Source organism: Pinus tabuliformis, chromosome 1_2 (genome assembly GCF_031772625.1).
Source record: "Pinus tabuliformis cultivar Carrire ecotype Pingquan chromosome 1_2, CPIR1, whole genome shotgun sequence".
Taxonomy (NCBI): domain Eukaryota; kingdom Viridiplantae; phylum Streptophyta; class Pinopsida; order Pinales; family Pinaceae; genus Pinus; species Pinus tabuliformis.
The window spans coordinates 1116278710-1116296581 of NC_142298.1; the positions used below are offsets into that span (position 1 = coordinate 1116278710).

Consider the following 17872-nt stretch of genomic DNA (forward strand, 5'->3'; position numbering starts at 1 on the left):
CTCTTTTGCATGTCAGCCTACATTATCGATATTATAATTGCTTCTGTTTCGTTTCCTCTGATGAAATGGAATTACCCAGTTGAGTAGGAACTCCCTATTCAGAATTATGCCCCTATTTTGTGGGAAAGCAACTTCAAATTTCACTTTTATGACATTTGTAATTATGTGATGACTCATTTCCATCAGATTCTGTTTGGAGAAAACCCTCCCAGGGTTAGTGAAGGCCTTACAAGAAATAGGAGACTGGTTCGTGGAAGAATTATTCACATATATCAGAGTCTATGGAAGTGAAGTTGGCCCTCATCTTCTTCCTAGATATATTCCAGAGAGGATAGCTTTAAGAGAGGTAGCCAATCAAATTGCCTTGAATGGACAAGCTTAGAAATTGAGCAAACTCCAGAAGAAAATATGGCCAAACTTCCCAATTCACTTTGGAAAAGTTTGCCTCAAGGACCGAGGACATGCATTTAAGGAGGCCAAAGAACTCAACCATGTTTGGTTTTATTCATTGCCCCTTCATCAATATGACCCTCACGGAACCATCAATGACCATTATAGTGCTATCAGCTACATTAAAACCTACACACACCAACAACCCCCTTTTGATGAAATTTTCATTAATATTGACAATTTTGACCAAGATTTTCAAAGAGGCCAGTTGTTGAGTAACGAGGATAGAAGTAAACTGCAAGAGTTTAGAGAAACTCTTTATGAGGACTTCCTTAACCAGAAGGGTCTTCATACAAATACTACAATTGAAGAGATCAAATTTGTTGAGATTCTCAAATACAATTTCAATGACATTATTTTAGAGCCTATTTCCTCCTTTGCAAATATAGAAGAATCCCAACTTGAAAATGTTCTTGATGTTTCTTTTACAGCAATAGAGACATGCAAAGCAAAAACATGCACTCCTAAAGAAAAAGAGTCGGACACCGAGATAGACCAACAGGCTGAAAGGAACACAAAAGTCATAGGTTAGAAATGGGGGTGACCAGAGAAAAAACAACCAACAGGAAAATAGAGTTCCTCTGGCGACAGTGTCATTATTATTGACAACCCAGATGACACCACCAAGGCACATATAGAGTCGAAGAAAATTAATGAGGAACTTCAATATATGGACATTGACACAAAGAAAGAAGAGAAAATTACAAGGACCCCTGTGTCAACATTGACCACTTTCTCTAGCAGAGAAAAAGAGTTTCCTCAACAACAAGAACAAAGTACCCAGATATCTATTCCACAGAGTTTTCATGACACATCCATGACTCCAATTTCTACGAAAATCCCCTGAGTCTTTTTTATTTAAACTTGTCACTGATGTACAAATTGTTCGTGAGATTGTTCCATCATTGTCTGAGTATTATTTTAATGCTCAAACCCAGTTAGCTGTCAGAAAAATGAAAAGAAAGCTTGATAGTTTTGAAACCATTTTGGAATTCAACTGGCAAGCAACATGAAATGTTGAGGAAAAAACTAAAGAATCCTCCCAGACTCTAGGAGCCTTTGTCAATTACAACCAAAACCATGTTGCCGAACTTTTCACTGCCTACAAAAACAATCTGCAAAAGATAAAACATCTGGAAAGTAAAATTGAGAAAGCCAAAACTTTCATCGAAGAAAGTTGGTAGAAGCATTCCACAACGCTTGTAGGTGGGTTCGCCATCGAAAGACAAAAATTTGAGAATGAATACTAAAATCAGTTGAACAAATTGAAACTCAAACACTCCACAGACATGAATGAATACCAAAATCAGTTGAACGAATTGAAACTCAAACACTCCACAAACATGCAATTAATCGAAAATGCACATGCACAGCAAATCCGAATATTGAATGAAGAATGTGACAACATTCTAACCATGACGACAACAATGAAAGAAGAAATTGAAACTCTTAAGTTTCAATCAATTCAAAGTCATGAAGCGGAGAATAGCCTAGAGGTTTTTAAGGCCCAAGAAATACATGCAAGCGAAATATTGAGGAAAGACCAGGCTAAGTTTTATAAAGAAATGGACAAAATTTGCACATTTTTTCAACAGAACATGGATCTTGAGGACATAATAGAATCTTTGGTGGAAGAAGACAAGTACATCAAAGAAAAATTCACATCAATTCTTGAATGGGAAACACAGTTCCAGCCTAACAACATCTCAAAAGTCTCCAAAATGGATAAAAGACTAATGTTTGCTTCTTTGACTCAATGAAAATTTGAGGAAAAAGAAATCAAAGAATGCATCAAAAGGGCCATTGAACACAGTCTGTTAGTATGGGAGACGGGGACAAATTTTATAGAAGAATTTGATCTCTCAGATCCAAACCATTAAAAGATGCAAAACCCGACTCAATGCAACACAATCTCAAACACAACGCCACAAATGACTAGAGAGTCATAGGCAACCTCAAAACTTGGAATCAACAAAACTTTCAAAGATTTATCCAGTTTCCCTTCGAGCAAATCAAACTCATTTCCAAATTTAGAATCAAGTACAAAAAAAAGAAAAGAGTTGTGCAAAATTTGATATCTATGTGCGAAGTGAATCTTACTCATTTTCAACCTATCCACTTCTCAACAATTTCTTAGCTGTTCTCATATTGGGCTAACTACATCAAGGAAAACACACCACATTTGGTCAACATCGACAAAGAAGACTCGGATGAGGAGGAGGAAGCTTGAAGGGCCTACCAGATCTACTTGCACAAAATCCTTTTAGGAAGGATTAAAATTTCAGAGCATGATTTCTTCTTTCTTACATACAAATCTTACATATTTTCTGATTCTAAACTATTCAACAAAGTTTCCTTTTATTCAATGTTATTTATATGACCTCTTACATTGGAGTAGGGGTCTGTATGTTGATGATGTCCAAGACTTTTATTTTCCAAAGTATTTTTTGAAGTGAAATCTTTTTGAAGACGAATACAATGAATTGAATGCATCTTGTTCCTCTGATCACTTTCATTTTTTTATGGATGTTCCTGCTCTTCACTTTTCAAGTTTACTGATGTGTATCTCTGACTCAATATTGGCATAATGTGCTCAACAATTTTTTTTTCTTCATATGATACACCTTGTTTTCTTCTTGAAAGCAATTTTGATCCAGGTGGATGTTGGTGGCCACCCACCTATCCCATTTGGGCCCCCACGACTATCTCTTTCAGTTTTTCAGTTTCCGTAATTGTAGCACAATTTACTATTTTTAGCAGTTTTTCGGGTCCTGAACTTCCGGAGCCGTTTTGAAGCCCTAAATAACGTTTTTTGGGAAATCTGGGAGCAACATGGGTCCATGGACCAATATTGCTGTTCCCAAAATTATAGTTCTCGGATAGATCTTTCTAACGAGCTATTGTACATGTCAAACGGAGATTGGGTGCCAAAGTTACGACGCCGGGAAATTGATGTACCAATTTACCCAAATGGGGCCCACAATTTGGCATTTCATCTTCTAGGGTTAGGTTTTTGGATTTTAAGGGCTTTCCATTGTTTCTCAACAATAAATAGGCCTTCCAGCCTCATTGTAATACAGTTCAGAGGCATGTAGCCTCCACATCTCTTCTCAGAGATAAGCTACCATCGCCTTAGCTGGTGTATTTCCATTTCTGTTTGTAAACATATTTCAGTATTTTATATTAATGAAATGAAGTATTATTTCCACTACATCTCTGTATTTATGGTTATATTTGTAATCTGTTGCATTCCTGTTTAAATCCAGATCAAATTTGCAACCAATTTCTAAAGTGTAAGTTTTTCTCAAAAACAAAACTGTCAGTTGAATGCGTATTGACCTTTGGGATTCATTCCTTGCAATCTTTTTCATTTTTAAATGGATGTATATCGTGCTCAATGCTTAACTATATTCATGTCTATCTATGGCACAATATTTCCACATTCTCTTAAAGACAACTTAAGATATGGCAATCTATTTTTTTTCCTTTGTCAAAGAAAATTGCTTTCTGCTTTGTGCTTGCATATCTCTTTTGCACTCAACTGCGATGTTGTAACTACAATGCACTAAAGTGCTCATGTTCTGAAGATAGTTTCATTTCATGTAATCTTTTTACCTGACAGTACTGTAAATATATTTTGGGAAGAAGGTTAATATTTCAACATGAATTTTGTAAAGTTACATCTTTTTGCTCAACAAAACTCTTACTTCAATGTGCACTGACCCACCACATTCATTTTCTCTCATGACTTTTATCTCTTCACAGACATTTTTTCTACTCAATCTTTAACTTTTTCAATGTATATATGTGTCAGGATAAAACAATATTACGTTCTGCACTTATCATATTACCTTGTGTGTTGAAGCAATTTGTTTTTATGTTCTGTGATTGCATATGTATTTCATAGTCAACCCTCTTATTCAAACTACAGTGCACTTACTCACTTATGTTTTAACCATAACTTCTTTTCAAGTAACTTTTTCCTCTCATCATATACAAATATATCTTTGGAACAACATTTTCATTTTCATTTCCCAATCAATTGTTGTAGTGCAAGCTTTTTGAAAAAGAAAATAGTGAGTTCAATGCATATTTAGCTATCACACACATTTCCTGTCTTAAATTTATTTTCTTGGTGCATGTATTTCCTACTCGTTTGTTAACCTTATTCATGTCCAACTCTGTCTATATATAATGATAATCTGTATATTTTCTTGCGATGCATGCAACAATATGCTTTTTAGAATATTGTAATCAAACAAAAAAATATGTATTATTTGACTACTAGGGAAAATTTTAAGAACCACCATAACTTTATATGTATAATAAATGGGCGAATCCCCATAATACATAGGAAAAATGGGAGGCGATTTTATCACTAATATATATATATATATATATTTTGGCGAATCTCTCACCAGATTATATTATCTTGTAAAGTCATGGCAAATCTTTCACTGAATTATCAAATCTTGTAAGATCTTGGAAAATCTTTCACTGAATAATAAAACATTGTGAAGTCTTGGAGAATGTTTTGTTAAAATATGAAACCATATATTGTAATAATAAAACATATTCATTAAATTGTAATATACTAACATACATGTTTGGAAAAAAGAAACATAATTTTCACTTCCTACAAACAATGTTGCAAGTTTTAGTGGCCATGTTTGTCATGGTAGGAGAGATTAATGTTTTCTCTACCACTTTTGTCAAGCTACCACTTTTGCCAAGCTATCAAATTTCTTTCTTATTCCATAGACTCCAACTACCAAATAAAAAAAAACACATCAAGTTTGTTTACCGCAACACGCCAACAAGTAGCAAGCCCCAACTATATAATATATTGAAGTAATAGGTATCCCAAAGGCCTGAAGGAGATCTAATGGAAAGAAGTGACCATTGTCAGAAGCCCTCCAATCAATATATAAATATATAAATGTAGATTTATTATTATTTTAATTGGAAATCTTCAATTAAAAAATTTAATTACGTGTCTCCCAATCTAAATTTCTTATTAGCATAATTCACTACTTTCATACCATTTTTAATAGCGTTGTAACATGTGGATTAATTTCATTTTTGGTGCACAATCTCCACCTTTTAGGACAATATGGTGCAGTGACCCAACCCCTACAGATCATTACAACAAACTAAGAATAGAAGAGAACATGAAAGGTTGTACAAACCAACATATTTTTCAAACAACTAATCCAAGATCAATACCTTAACTTTTTCATGAAGATATCATATTGAGAATGTTTGAAAAATGGTGGGAAATCTGGGCAGCGACTATCTCCCTTCTGCAAGGGTGATGCGGAAAGAGTTAAGATTTCATTGTTTTGAATTTTTTTTTGTTAAATCAGAAAAACCAATATTAATGGAGATATCTATATTTTTTTAACTAAATTTTGTGAAGTGACTAAATGTAGATTTAACCATTCACCTTAAGATATTTTTTACAATATAATTTCCTAAGTCTATTTAATATCTTCATTATCATAAAAACGAACATATATCCATCTTAACTCTACATCTACCACATGAAATCTATTTATCCCTCCCAGCACTTGGTAGACCCGGAATTATGATGGATCTAAGCTGATAGAATTTCCCCTTTAAATAGTCTATGCTCACATGAATACCATGGTATTACCATGGGTCAATACCATGGGTTATCATAAACCTAGAGCTTAAAAACTACTATTAGTAATTTATAAAATTTAATAAAATTAATAATTGATCTTTATTTTATTTTTTTATTTTAACCAAGTTAAAATGCTTAAGTGACATTAAATTACCAGATCCATTTTTACTCTTGAACTACCAAGCCTCCAGAGAGATCAAATATTTTTTCACTCTATGTTAGTTTGCATATCATGATATTTGATCCAGAGTAAAGATGGATCTAAGCTAGTTTAATTCCCCCCCTTTAAATAGGCTGCATTCCATGTGAATACCATGGGTCAATACCATGTGCCATATTTATTTTTATTAATACTAATATTTGGGTTAATAATGTTTTTTTCATGGTATCAATAATAATTTGGCCCATAGGCCTCACCTAAATATAACACATTTTTTGAGTGTTCGTAAATATTAGTTTACCATACCTCTTTTATAAATATGGTATTTGTCCCATAAAATTCAATTAAATAAAACCTCTTTTTTTTAGCCTTCTTAAATAGAAAGAGGGTTATGGACTAAATAGAAAGAGGTTTTATTCATTTACCATACCTTTGAAGTATAAAAAAAGGTTTTATTTATTTACCATACCTCTATTTTATTTATATTTTTATTTATTTACATGCTTGCGTGTTCATAAATATAAGGTGACATATGGAGTAAATATAAAAAATTGTTTTATTTATTTACCATACCTCTCGTTTAGTTATATTTTTATTAATTTACCATCTTTTTTTATAAATATGGTAGTTGGCCCATAGGATTCACTTAAATGAAACCTTGTTTTTGAGCCTTCTTAAATAGAAAGAGGGTTATGGACTAAATATAAAAAGAGGTTTCATTTATTTACCATACCTCTAGTTTATTCATATTTTTATTTATTTACCATACCTTTGGAGTAAGTATAAAAAGAGGTTTTATTTATTTACCATACCTCCACTGTATTTATATTTTTATTTATAACTATCATAAATACATTTTCTTGAAAAATGAGGGCGAATGGAAGATTGTAACTCCTAATTTCAAGGGCTAAATTTACTTTTTTAACCCTCTCCCTTAAAATAAGGTGGGCTAGCCTCCATAACTAATTTTTTTATAAAATAAATTTGAGGCAATTTGTAACAATGTACTATGATACAAAATATTCGTCCAATAAAAATATAAAACCCTTTAATTTAGTCCAAGGGCGAAAATTCTCCCCTAAAATTTTCCATGCTGATTACATATATTTTTTACTCTTAACCCTGACATTGAAACGACAATGCACCTAATTCATTTGCTTCTCAACAAAACTTCTTTACAAGCAATGCTTTTCCTAGTGGCACATGCAACAATATTTGTTTTGTACAATATTGTAATTAAACAAAATAATTTTGTTACAATGATATTCTCTTTAACCGCTCCTCCTCTTTCTTCCTAAGTGTGACATATGCATTTTTTTTCATTTTAGAAAAAACTTTGAAAAGAAAAAGGTGGTGAAACCCGCAAGCCATCTAACAAATTCACTCTTGATATAGTTGTAAATTTCAAACCCTGCCTCTCTCTGTCCCCTATATCAACAATGGCTCGTTGCAAAGTCATCCCCTATGATTTGTGTATACTAAACGCCCATGCCATTCTTAAAGGCATCTGTTTCAGATTCCCTCTAACAACTAGTGTTATTGGCACAATGCTTGAACAATTTATATCAAATGGAATGTCTATGTACTTCTCAAAAATAACTGTAGCAAACACTGGAAGTTTAGGAGGCTTCGAACTAGGCATATAGTAGATATCCTCAACATATCCAAGCACACCATTTACCAGCCCAACTTCAACCCACAAATTACATGTCAACATGAAACTTGCTCCACAACATAACAATACCTCATGCCCCAAAAAATCATCGTCGTTATCAACCATTTGTTCTCGTCCACTTTGCAACACACCTTGTAATTGGGAAATTCAATGATTTAAGCATCTTCTGATTGTGCAGGTTCACCAAATTATTTGTTGCAAACAAGTGAACCAAAGAATCAAACAAACTCTTTTCCTTTGGATGTAGGAAATTGTTAACACATGACATGAGAAGATCCCAATCATGCAGAGTAGGCTCTGCATTTCTGATATTCGTTAAAAGATTTTGAAAAGACGCTTGTCTAGGATCATCTCCCTCTTGCTTGAAGATTTTATCCAAATTGACAACAATATTGAAGCTTTCCCACAACACCTTCCCTGTTGTTCTCTCTACATACAAAGGTTTATCCTTGATAGGAGGCAACTGCCCTAGGTCACCCACAAGAATCATCGACCTGCCACTAAAAGGAGAGTCCTTGTTTTCAGGAAAGGCTTCTCGCAAATGCACGTATATCTATACAAAAGCCTCAGAGCTATAAAGCTCATCTCATCAATCAAAACATAACGAATGTGCCTTATTTCTTCTTGAAACGTTGCTAGGGCTTGCTTGCTCAGTGGTTTCATATCTTTTATGGAAATTTTTAAAGTTGAGTGTATTGTATTTCCATGTATATTGAAAGCAATGATGTCAGTGGGTGTGATCAACAACAGTGGACTTCTACCACTCATTGTAGAAGTAAAAAGAGCATGAAGAATATGTTGAATAAAAGAAAACTTCACAGCTCCAACGGTTCCTTGAATAATCATTTTCAACACATCATTCATTTCAGCATCAACAAAGTGGCACAAAACGATCTCAAAAGATGCTCGTTGTTTCTTAGACAAAGAGGAATGTGACACTACTGTCTCCCCAATAAAGTCTCCATTAACAACACCCGCTGATTGACCATATTTTATAAAATTGATAGCCTGTTCCACAATTTCATTTGGCACAATTCTTTCATGCCAATTATAATCAATATCATAATCCCTTCTGCCAAGATTGTCAAGGTAAAAAATTGTTACACTGTTCGGTGGAACAATCCGGGAAAGAACCTGCCACTCTTCAGAATCTCTGTCAACATTATCTCCATGAATAAGGGGCTTGACATCCTCTTCATTACTCATTTGGCAAAGGGCCTCGATCAACATGCCATACGCGATACCTTAGACTCCTCCAATTCTCAATGATGGTTTTGCTTGAATTTCCTATATCTGAACCAATCTCATGAAATGGCTTGTACAAAAGCAACTCATTTCAAACTCTTATGACCCCTCATTTGGAACAACATGAAATGCAACCAAACATGAACAATATCATGCACATTATGTGGTTTTCACATCTACTACCTTCGCTTTGCATCATAGCTCCATGATCTCACTGTTTCTATCAAACACAAATTCTCTAGGAAATGGGGGTGATTTTAATATAGGTGGACAAAATTGTTCTCACATGAAATTTCATTAGACTACATCGACAGTCTGTGTAACACTTTCTTGCCAACATTCAACGTAGAAAATTTGCGACTACACACAACCAGAGGCAACTTTAGCAACATATGTCATGTTTCTTGCTCAACAATGTATTGCTCAACAAGCGTCTCTACAAGAAACCTCCTATACGAAAACAGGACAGGAGCGTGAGATTCACCTACACTTCCAATCCTTGTCAACATCTCATTATAACTTTCAAACCTTCTTTCTTCCTTCGAAGCATATTTTGCAATATATTTCAATACTGCGTGTTGAGAAACAACTGCTTGACAATCAACATTTGCTCGCCACATAGTGAGAAGGTCTGCATTGTGGACATTCAAACGGTCATCATTCCATGCTACTTCATATTTCTTCCTTCCTTTCTCATCTATGTACATCACAGACTCAACACGCACCTCCCATAGAGAATCATAATAGCATGAAAGGGTAGATCCCTTTTTCCGTAAACACAAATCAACACTATATTTTGTGTGTCTTTGTACTATGTTGACCAAATGTTCATAATCTTCATTAGGATTGCACGAAAAAATATGTGAGGTTTTCAAAAGGCACTGGTCATCATTAACACTTCGAGGAACCATCAACTTACGATGACATATGTCGCATGGATTCCACGCTGTTTAGTCAATTTAATGTTCTTAAATTTCTTACATAAATTATCAAACAGAGTTGCTAAACTTGTGAAGTGCAAGTGCACTATATATGCTAAAAACCTTTTTGAGTTTATTAAAATTTATGATTGTGTTTGTTTTAAGTATTTTCTTTATTCTTATGTTCCTAATGAAATTGAAGATTTACAATTAAATTCCTACAATCAACTCTTGAAAAGAAAAGTAAAACAAGTTATCATGATCCTATTTAACTGACTATTGTTAGTTTCAAAAGAATTACTATGCAAGGTGATGGAAAAGTAAAACTATGTAAATTCTATGAAAACTTCAGTAACATAAATTGTATTTCGAAAAGAACTAAAAATAAAGTTATTCTAAAATCTATGAATAAACTACTTATGTTTTAGAAAGACAATTATTTCTACTTTAAAAAAAGAATCACTTCTACTCTAGAATGAATTTATAAAGCATCCTATGTTAAGATCTCCATACTGTAATTAACAATTCAATTTTGAAATGATAAAGCATAAACAAAGGGAATGCAATCTAATCAAATGTATTTTCTATGAAAATAAGAATATTATATACATGGTTCTATTTTAGAACGCATATAAATGATTGAAACTGGTAGACAATAAACGAAACACTGTAAACAAATGATTACAAAGAAACTGAAGCTACGATAATGAAATTATGGAAATGATGAAAATGAAATGACTGAGCTAAATGTAAAACATTGAATCTCAACTGTCTACAGGGCCCTCCACAAAACAACAGGTTTAAAACTTTAATTCAACAGCCGGCTGCGCATTAGGCTAATGAAAATACTTCTTCAATTAAAAATAATAGAGCTATAAAACTTCAAACAATCATTCAAAAATTACGTACGCATCCCTGCTTTCAATTTACAGAGTTATATATATAGAATTTGTGCTCAATAGATTGAGACTTTTATGCCTTAAAAACTTAAAACAATCTTAGTTTGAATTCTAATCTATAACGAAGTAATAACATTTCTCTACGATTTTCTATTTGGAAAGCAAATCGGAGAGTCATGATCTATTTGAACTCTCGCTGCTCCGTTTATCCATGTATTGACCTGCTTCTTTGACTGCGCCACTGAGCGATTTCCTTGATGATTTGTCTCGGGCGAATAGGAGGAGATCAATCCCCATTTTCCCATGTGCTTCTTTGCTTGGCTGGCATACTGGAATCTGGAAAACCATGGAGATAGTGTTATGAAACAAGCTCACAAAAAGATAGAAAAGATAGATCAACGCCTTAGAAATAAGCCTCTTCGAGGGAGCAACCTCCTTTACATTACACAAATGAAAAATTCTTGGATGATACAAATGACAATACTTCCTTTCTATATATAGGAGGCTATGGGGTCATAATATAATCAGAGTCGACATAACAATAATAATGTAAGGGCACAATAATAATAATAGTGGGCTTCTATGGGGCACAATAATAACAATATGGGGACTACATGGGCACAACAATATAATAAGGGTGTTGTACTAATAACAATAAGGGGTTACACTAGTAGTATAGGGACCTAACATGCCCCTCTCCTTCAAAAAGTGTTGTCCTCAACGCTTGAGTAGTTCTTGATGCTTTTGTATAAAATTCTCATCCTTCCATGTGGAATCTTCAGCGGGTAAGTTCTTCCACTTGATGAGATGCTCTGAAATTGATCGATTTCGTAGCTATCAACTTCTTGGTTCTATGAATGCTTCAGGTTCCAATATGATTTTTCCTTCCTTGTCAAGTTTTGCAATATTGTTGGAACTGGGATCTTTAACAACTTTTGAATGAGTTCCCACCCTGCTTTGCCATTCTTCCATTCATCCCTTTCTTTTTTTATCAAATTTGGTTGGATAATAGAAATAGCACAAAACAATGCTTCTACATCCTCATCCTTTCTTGAGAGTGCATCTGCAACAACATTTTTCTTCCCTTTTTTGTAGATGATTTCAAAGTCAAAACCCAACATATTTGTGACCCATTTTTTCTGTTATTCTAAAGATAATATTTGTTCTAAAAAGTATTTAAGGCTATCATGATCCATTTTTACCTTGAAGTGTCTTCCCATTAGGTAAGGTCGCCATTTCTTAAGTGCATGTAGTATTGCCAACATTTCCTTCTCATAAATAGCTTGCTTGAGATGTAGACGCAAAAATACCCAATCGCCTACATCAAAACTTCTTTCACTGCGCTGTTGATTTGTCTATTGTTTCATTCGATTCCGCAACAAAGTGGCGTTATCCTTTAAAAGTTGGAGAACTTGTTGTTGATGCTCGATGTGATCTTTTAATGCTTGAATATTTTTCTTCTTGATATGTCCTTCTGTCTTGAGAGTTTGAGGAGTGGTAATTTCTTCCAATGAATTACAAGATATGGTCAGATTCATTTCTTGATGCTCGATGTGATCTTTTACTTCTTGAACATTTTTCTTCTTGATATGTCCTTCTATCTTGATAGTTTGAGGAGTGGTAATTCCGGCCAATGCATTACAAGATATGGTTGAATTCATTTCTTCTTTCTTGATGTGGTCTTTCACTTCTTGGACTATTTTCTTCTTGATATGTCCTTCTATCTTAATAGATTGAGGAGTAATAATTCTTTCCAATGCTTTACAAGATATGGTCGGATTCATTTCTTCTTTCTCTGGGGTTGGTTCCTGGTGTATATACTCTTCTTTTGACTTTTCTTGATCCTTTTCTTCCTCCTCTCCACAATCAATGTAAAATAATTTCTTCTCATCGCACTTATGACCTTTAATGTATTTGTTATCACAATTGTAAAAAAGCCCTTTTTCTCTTTTGTCTTCTAATTGTTGTGATGTAACCCTGGTAGGTTTTGGAAGGCTAGGAGAAACAACACTTCCATCTTTATAGTTGTAAGGGGTAGACTTCCTTGTTGCCATAATTTTTCTTTCCACTTTGTAACAAAACCCTTTTTCTCTTTTTTTCTTCCAATTGTTGTGATGTTTCTCTAAAGAAGGTGTTGCTCTTTGTATCCTCATAATGTGTTATCATTTCCTCCGTGAAAATTGATCACGTAACAAGTTGTTTACGAGAACAAAGCCCTTTATACCATAAAAATTGATCCGGTTCTAAATATGAAGATGCAATACATACCTTTTGTAACAGTGGTACACCATGTAGATCAAAATATTGCTCCATCTCTAGTATCCAATTTACTGGATCCCTTCCATCAAACTTCCTCATATCGCCTTTTCTTGATTTCAAGAGCTTGATCTTGAAATGACTGTAACTCTGTACTTTTAGATCTCAAAGTTTTGAAATTGTCTCCTGCAGTGGCCCTCAGAGTCCTCTTTCTAACCCCGCAGATCTGATCAAAATTTGATTTTCCAAGAAAGATTTATGCCCAATCTCCTAAGATGACCTAATTATATAATGTTTTAGTAGAGTGAACTTGTACGATGTGCCACGTGTCACTGTTTTGACCTTCGGATCTGAAAACTATGCACAGAAAACTACAGTCTGTCCTCTTTCTGTAACTTCTTACAAAATTTTAATTTGTTGCTCAGAGAGAAAGTTATGATGATTTTCCCAAGGTCACCTGTTTAGGATGTAATTCGGGAGTCTGCAAAAACCCTAACTTCCTCAGATCATATATCCAAAAATATATCTAGACAAGATCTGAAATTCGGATCCCAGATTCAGAACGATTTCTTCTCAAATGGGTTTTTTTTAGCTTTTGAAACTTCTTATTGAAAAGGTTATAGCGAAAATACCACGATGACCTATTTGGAGCAACGAAACCCTAGAATCCAAAGCTCTAATACCAAATGTTATGAAACAAGCTCACAAAATGATAGAAAAGATAGATCAACGCCTTAGAAATAAGCCTTTTCGAGGGGGCAACCTCCTTTACATTACACAAATGAACAATTCTTGGATGATACAAATGACAATACCTCCTTTCTATATATAGGAGTCTATGGGGTCATAATATAATCATAGCCGACATAACAATAATAATGTAAAGGCACGATAATAATAATAGTGGGCTTCTATGGAGCACAATAATAACAATATGGGGACTACATGGGCACAACAATATAAGAAGGGGGTTGTACTAATAACAATAAGGGGTTACACTAGTAGTATAGGGACCTAACAGATAGTTGCGGAATCATGAAACAACTGCAAAATCATATTAATTCTGTAGCTATTGCAATCTTTTAACTTAATAATAAGGCACATTAATAAATATGAAAAATAAGACATCTGAGTACCTTACCATGTCAAAATATATAGTTTACTGCTTATTTGAGTTGATAATAATGATGAAAAGAGGAAAAATGGATGGAAAGGGTGTAAAAAACAAAACAGTCATGAGACTCAACATTCCCCCATGCTGAGGTTTTTTGGATTTCCTCATGCAGAACACAAAACTGATGTTTCTTGTTTAATCACTGCATTTGTTTTGAGACCTTCGTAAGTACATCCAACTTCATATTTTTCCCTTTCTTTCCGACCACTACCATCCTTGGCTTTTTCATGAGAATCTTGTACTTTAGGTTTATGACTTGTCTTTGTAGAGCTTTGTTTTTCTGCTTCAACTTCTTATTTTTCTTATACCACAGACTTAGGTGTAAAAGAATATTGTCACTCTTAGCTATTTGGATTTCACTAAGTTTGATTCTCCTTCTGAATGTACCTATTTAGTGTCTCCAACTTGAAAATGTTTTGTTTTAAAACACTTATCACTGGAGGTTCTGTGGTTTACTAAACTGGACTTCTTCTTGATTTAAAGCTGATGTTCTTGCCGCATCTCTTTTCTCTAGGGACTCGATATAATCATAAATTTCCTGCTATACAGGATCAATTTCAAGTGTTCTTCGGCCTAGGCTTTGAGGAGGTGAGATGAAAGTTGGTGGAGAAACCCTTGAATCTTCCTCTGCTTCTAAGTCAATATGCTCCATACTTTTTGAAGGTAGTTCTTTTGTTGCTGGATTGAGTCTGGTACTTCTTCTTAAGCTTGTCACAAGAGGCATTTGAATTTTTTCTTTCTTCCTTTCTATCTTAGGATTTTCTGTTTTGGGTGTGCTCTCTGTCTTTTTGATAGCTTTATTTCTTCTAACATTTTTCTTTTTTATATTCTCTAAACTTTTTGCAAGAGGAATGTCATCCTTTGACGACTCTTGTGACTGTTGTTGTTCTTGTTCCACTGGTTCTTCAATTTTTCTTTTTCTCCCTCTCTTGGCTTTGTTGCTACATCGTTGTTCTTGAGTATAATCCTTAAAATGATTCCTCACTAAAACGTTTTCCCAATTATCACCCATAATTTTAAGATGAAATTCAACAAGGATTTTAATAAGACCATGGTGATACATGGTATTCTCTATAAACTGAATTTTCCTTTGAACATTCCCTGACATCTTTCTTAGACTATTAAGTAAGAAATATGGAAGATTTATTTCATTATCCTCAATAAAATTCATCAGCAGTCGAATATGATAGAAAAACATGCATCCAAACCTCCCTTCGCAAATAATTTTTTTTTGAATTATCAAAAAGAAATTTCTCCACTTAATTTTCAATGCTGTGCTCGAAATGCCCTTCTTGAAAATGGTAGTGTCCATGCTAGGGTTTTTTCAGAAAAACCTTTTAGTCCTCCCTCTCAATACCTGTTTTTAAACCATTTTTCTCCAATTCAAGGCAATCCAGTAGCTTCGGCAGTAAAGGACTCTGTTACTGTAAATTTTATGTCCCATATCTTGACTTCCACCCCATCAAAGGCTCTAGTGAAGGATTTGGTTACTTCTTTGTGGAAACCATCGAATTTCTCCACAAACTCCAGCCACTGTGCTTTTTGCAATAATTCTCTTGTCTATGGATATCCTTCTAAAAATTTTCTCCCTGCTAGTTCTGTTCTGACTATAACCCCCATGGCTGAGAAGCTTTGTCTCAAGACTGTTTTGTTTTACAAGGTATGAGGGTTTCAAAGGGTTTCAGAGCGATGAGGATGAGAGTGTGAATGATGGGAGTGTAAGTGGTAAGGGTATAAAGAAGTGCAACAAAATATAACCGTTGAGAGCATGAATGAGCATGATTTGGGTGATCGGATCAATAAAATCAGGATGTGGGTTGGAGCGTAAGTATAATGATGAGGAGTGAATGGCGGATTAGATCCGATTTGACATGATACTATCAAATCTTAGTAATAATGATTTTGAATTTTGGTAGTACGATGTCTATATAATTCATACATTTAATGTTTTTGATCCCTATTATCAAATTAAAGAGTTGCATACCTTTGAATTATTGCTTTCTAACCTTTGGTTGTTGTCCTTTGTATTGTCTTTAGGTGCTTTGGAGTGGAGGGATTCAATCGCTCTTTCAATTATTCCAAGAGAAATTTCTGTAAAATTGGCTGCGAAAATCTGTTAGAGTTGCATAAACTCAATAATTCCGTGGCTATTTATTTTTGGAAAAAAAAGAGGGATATAAAGAAAATGGGTTTAGAACATATGTGAGGAAAATTTAAGGTGTCAAAAATTGATTTTCACCTTATATTTTTTGTATAAACATGCCAACCATTGTTTTTTTTCAAGCTTATACATTATATATATATATATATATATATATATATATATATATATATATATATATATATATATATATATATATATATATATATATATATATACATATATCTTAGAAAGAAAAAGACTTTTGAAGGTCAAGTTGGAGAAGAAGGAAAATCCTTCTCCAACAACTTTAAATCAATATTATTTTGCAAATATTTGATAAATTCTTCCTTGGTCAATGGCTTATGATAGATTCTCAGTCAATGACCATTCACAAAAAAGTGGTCATTTCTTCATTTATAGTTCTGATCCTAATTGCACCATTATCAAACACTGTTTCAATCTCATAATACCCAAGCCAATGAGTTTGAGATTTCCCTAGGAAACCTTTGAACTTTGAATCAAACAGTAATGCCCAATCTCCTAGTTGGAACTTTCTCTCTTTGATATATTTGTCATGCCATCTAGATCTTTGTTGTCGAACTAGATTGGTTTTTTGGATTTCATCTTGTCTTATCGCATCAAGTTCATTCAGTTGCTCCATTTTTTGTTTTTGTGCCTTTGAAAGATCAAGACCCAAATTGGCTGTTGTCTTGAAAATTTTGAATTGAAACTCAATAGGAAATAGGACTTGTTTTCCATAGACAAGCTCATAAGGAGTATGCCTTGTAGTATTTCTCCATGTGGTACGGTATGCCATAAAGCTTTTGGAAACTTTTCTGCCCAATCTCTTCTATGCAAATGCACAATTTTGGTGAGAATTGCTTCAATGACTTTATTGGTGGAATCCACTTGTCCATTTGCTTGAGGATGATATGGAGTAGACTTCCGATGTTTGATTTTGTATTTCTCCATTATCTTCTGTACCAACTTGGGTATGAATTGAGTACCTTGATCTGTTACAATTTCTCTTAGGACACCAAAACGAGTAAAGATATCCTAAAAAAAAATAAACTACAACACTTTTAGTAGCAAAAAGAAGTGCTTTAGCTTCTACCCATTTTGTAACATAATCAGTGCAAACAAGAATGTACCTTTTTTGTCTCAAAGGTGGATTGATTGGACCAACAAAATCCAGAGCCCATTTTTCAAAAGGCTCAATAAGTACCTGAGGTTGTAGAGGCATCTCATCAGAAGGAATAAGTTTCCCCATCCTTTGACAACTATCACATCTCTTAACATACTC

At 34.0% G+C, this 17872-nt stretch overlaps 1 protein-coding gene across 1 annotated transcript; it reads right to left on the reverse strand.

Annotated features, from left to right (window-relative positions):
• Nucleotides 1-7719: 7719 nt before the first annotated feature.
• On the reverse strand, nt 7720-8037 carry LOC149210055 (uncharacterized). Its single transcript, XM_089398850.1, has one exon. The coding sequence runs from the start codon at nt 8035-8037 to the stop codon at nt 7720-7722; it is 318 nt and encodes a 105-aa protein (XP_089254976.1).
• Between the last annotated feature and the right edge of the window lie 9835 nt (nt 8038-17872).

What these genes read in the sequence shown, in the direction of transcription:
- LOC149210055 (XM_089398850.1), bottom strand. Translation starts at nt 8,037, where the DNA reads ATGGTTGATAACGACGATGATTTTTTGGGGCATGAGGTATTGTTATGT.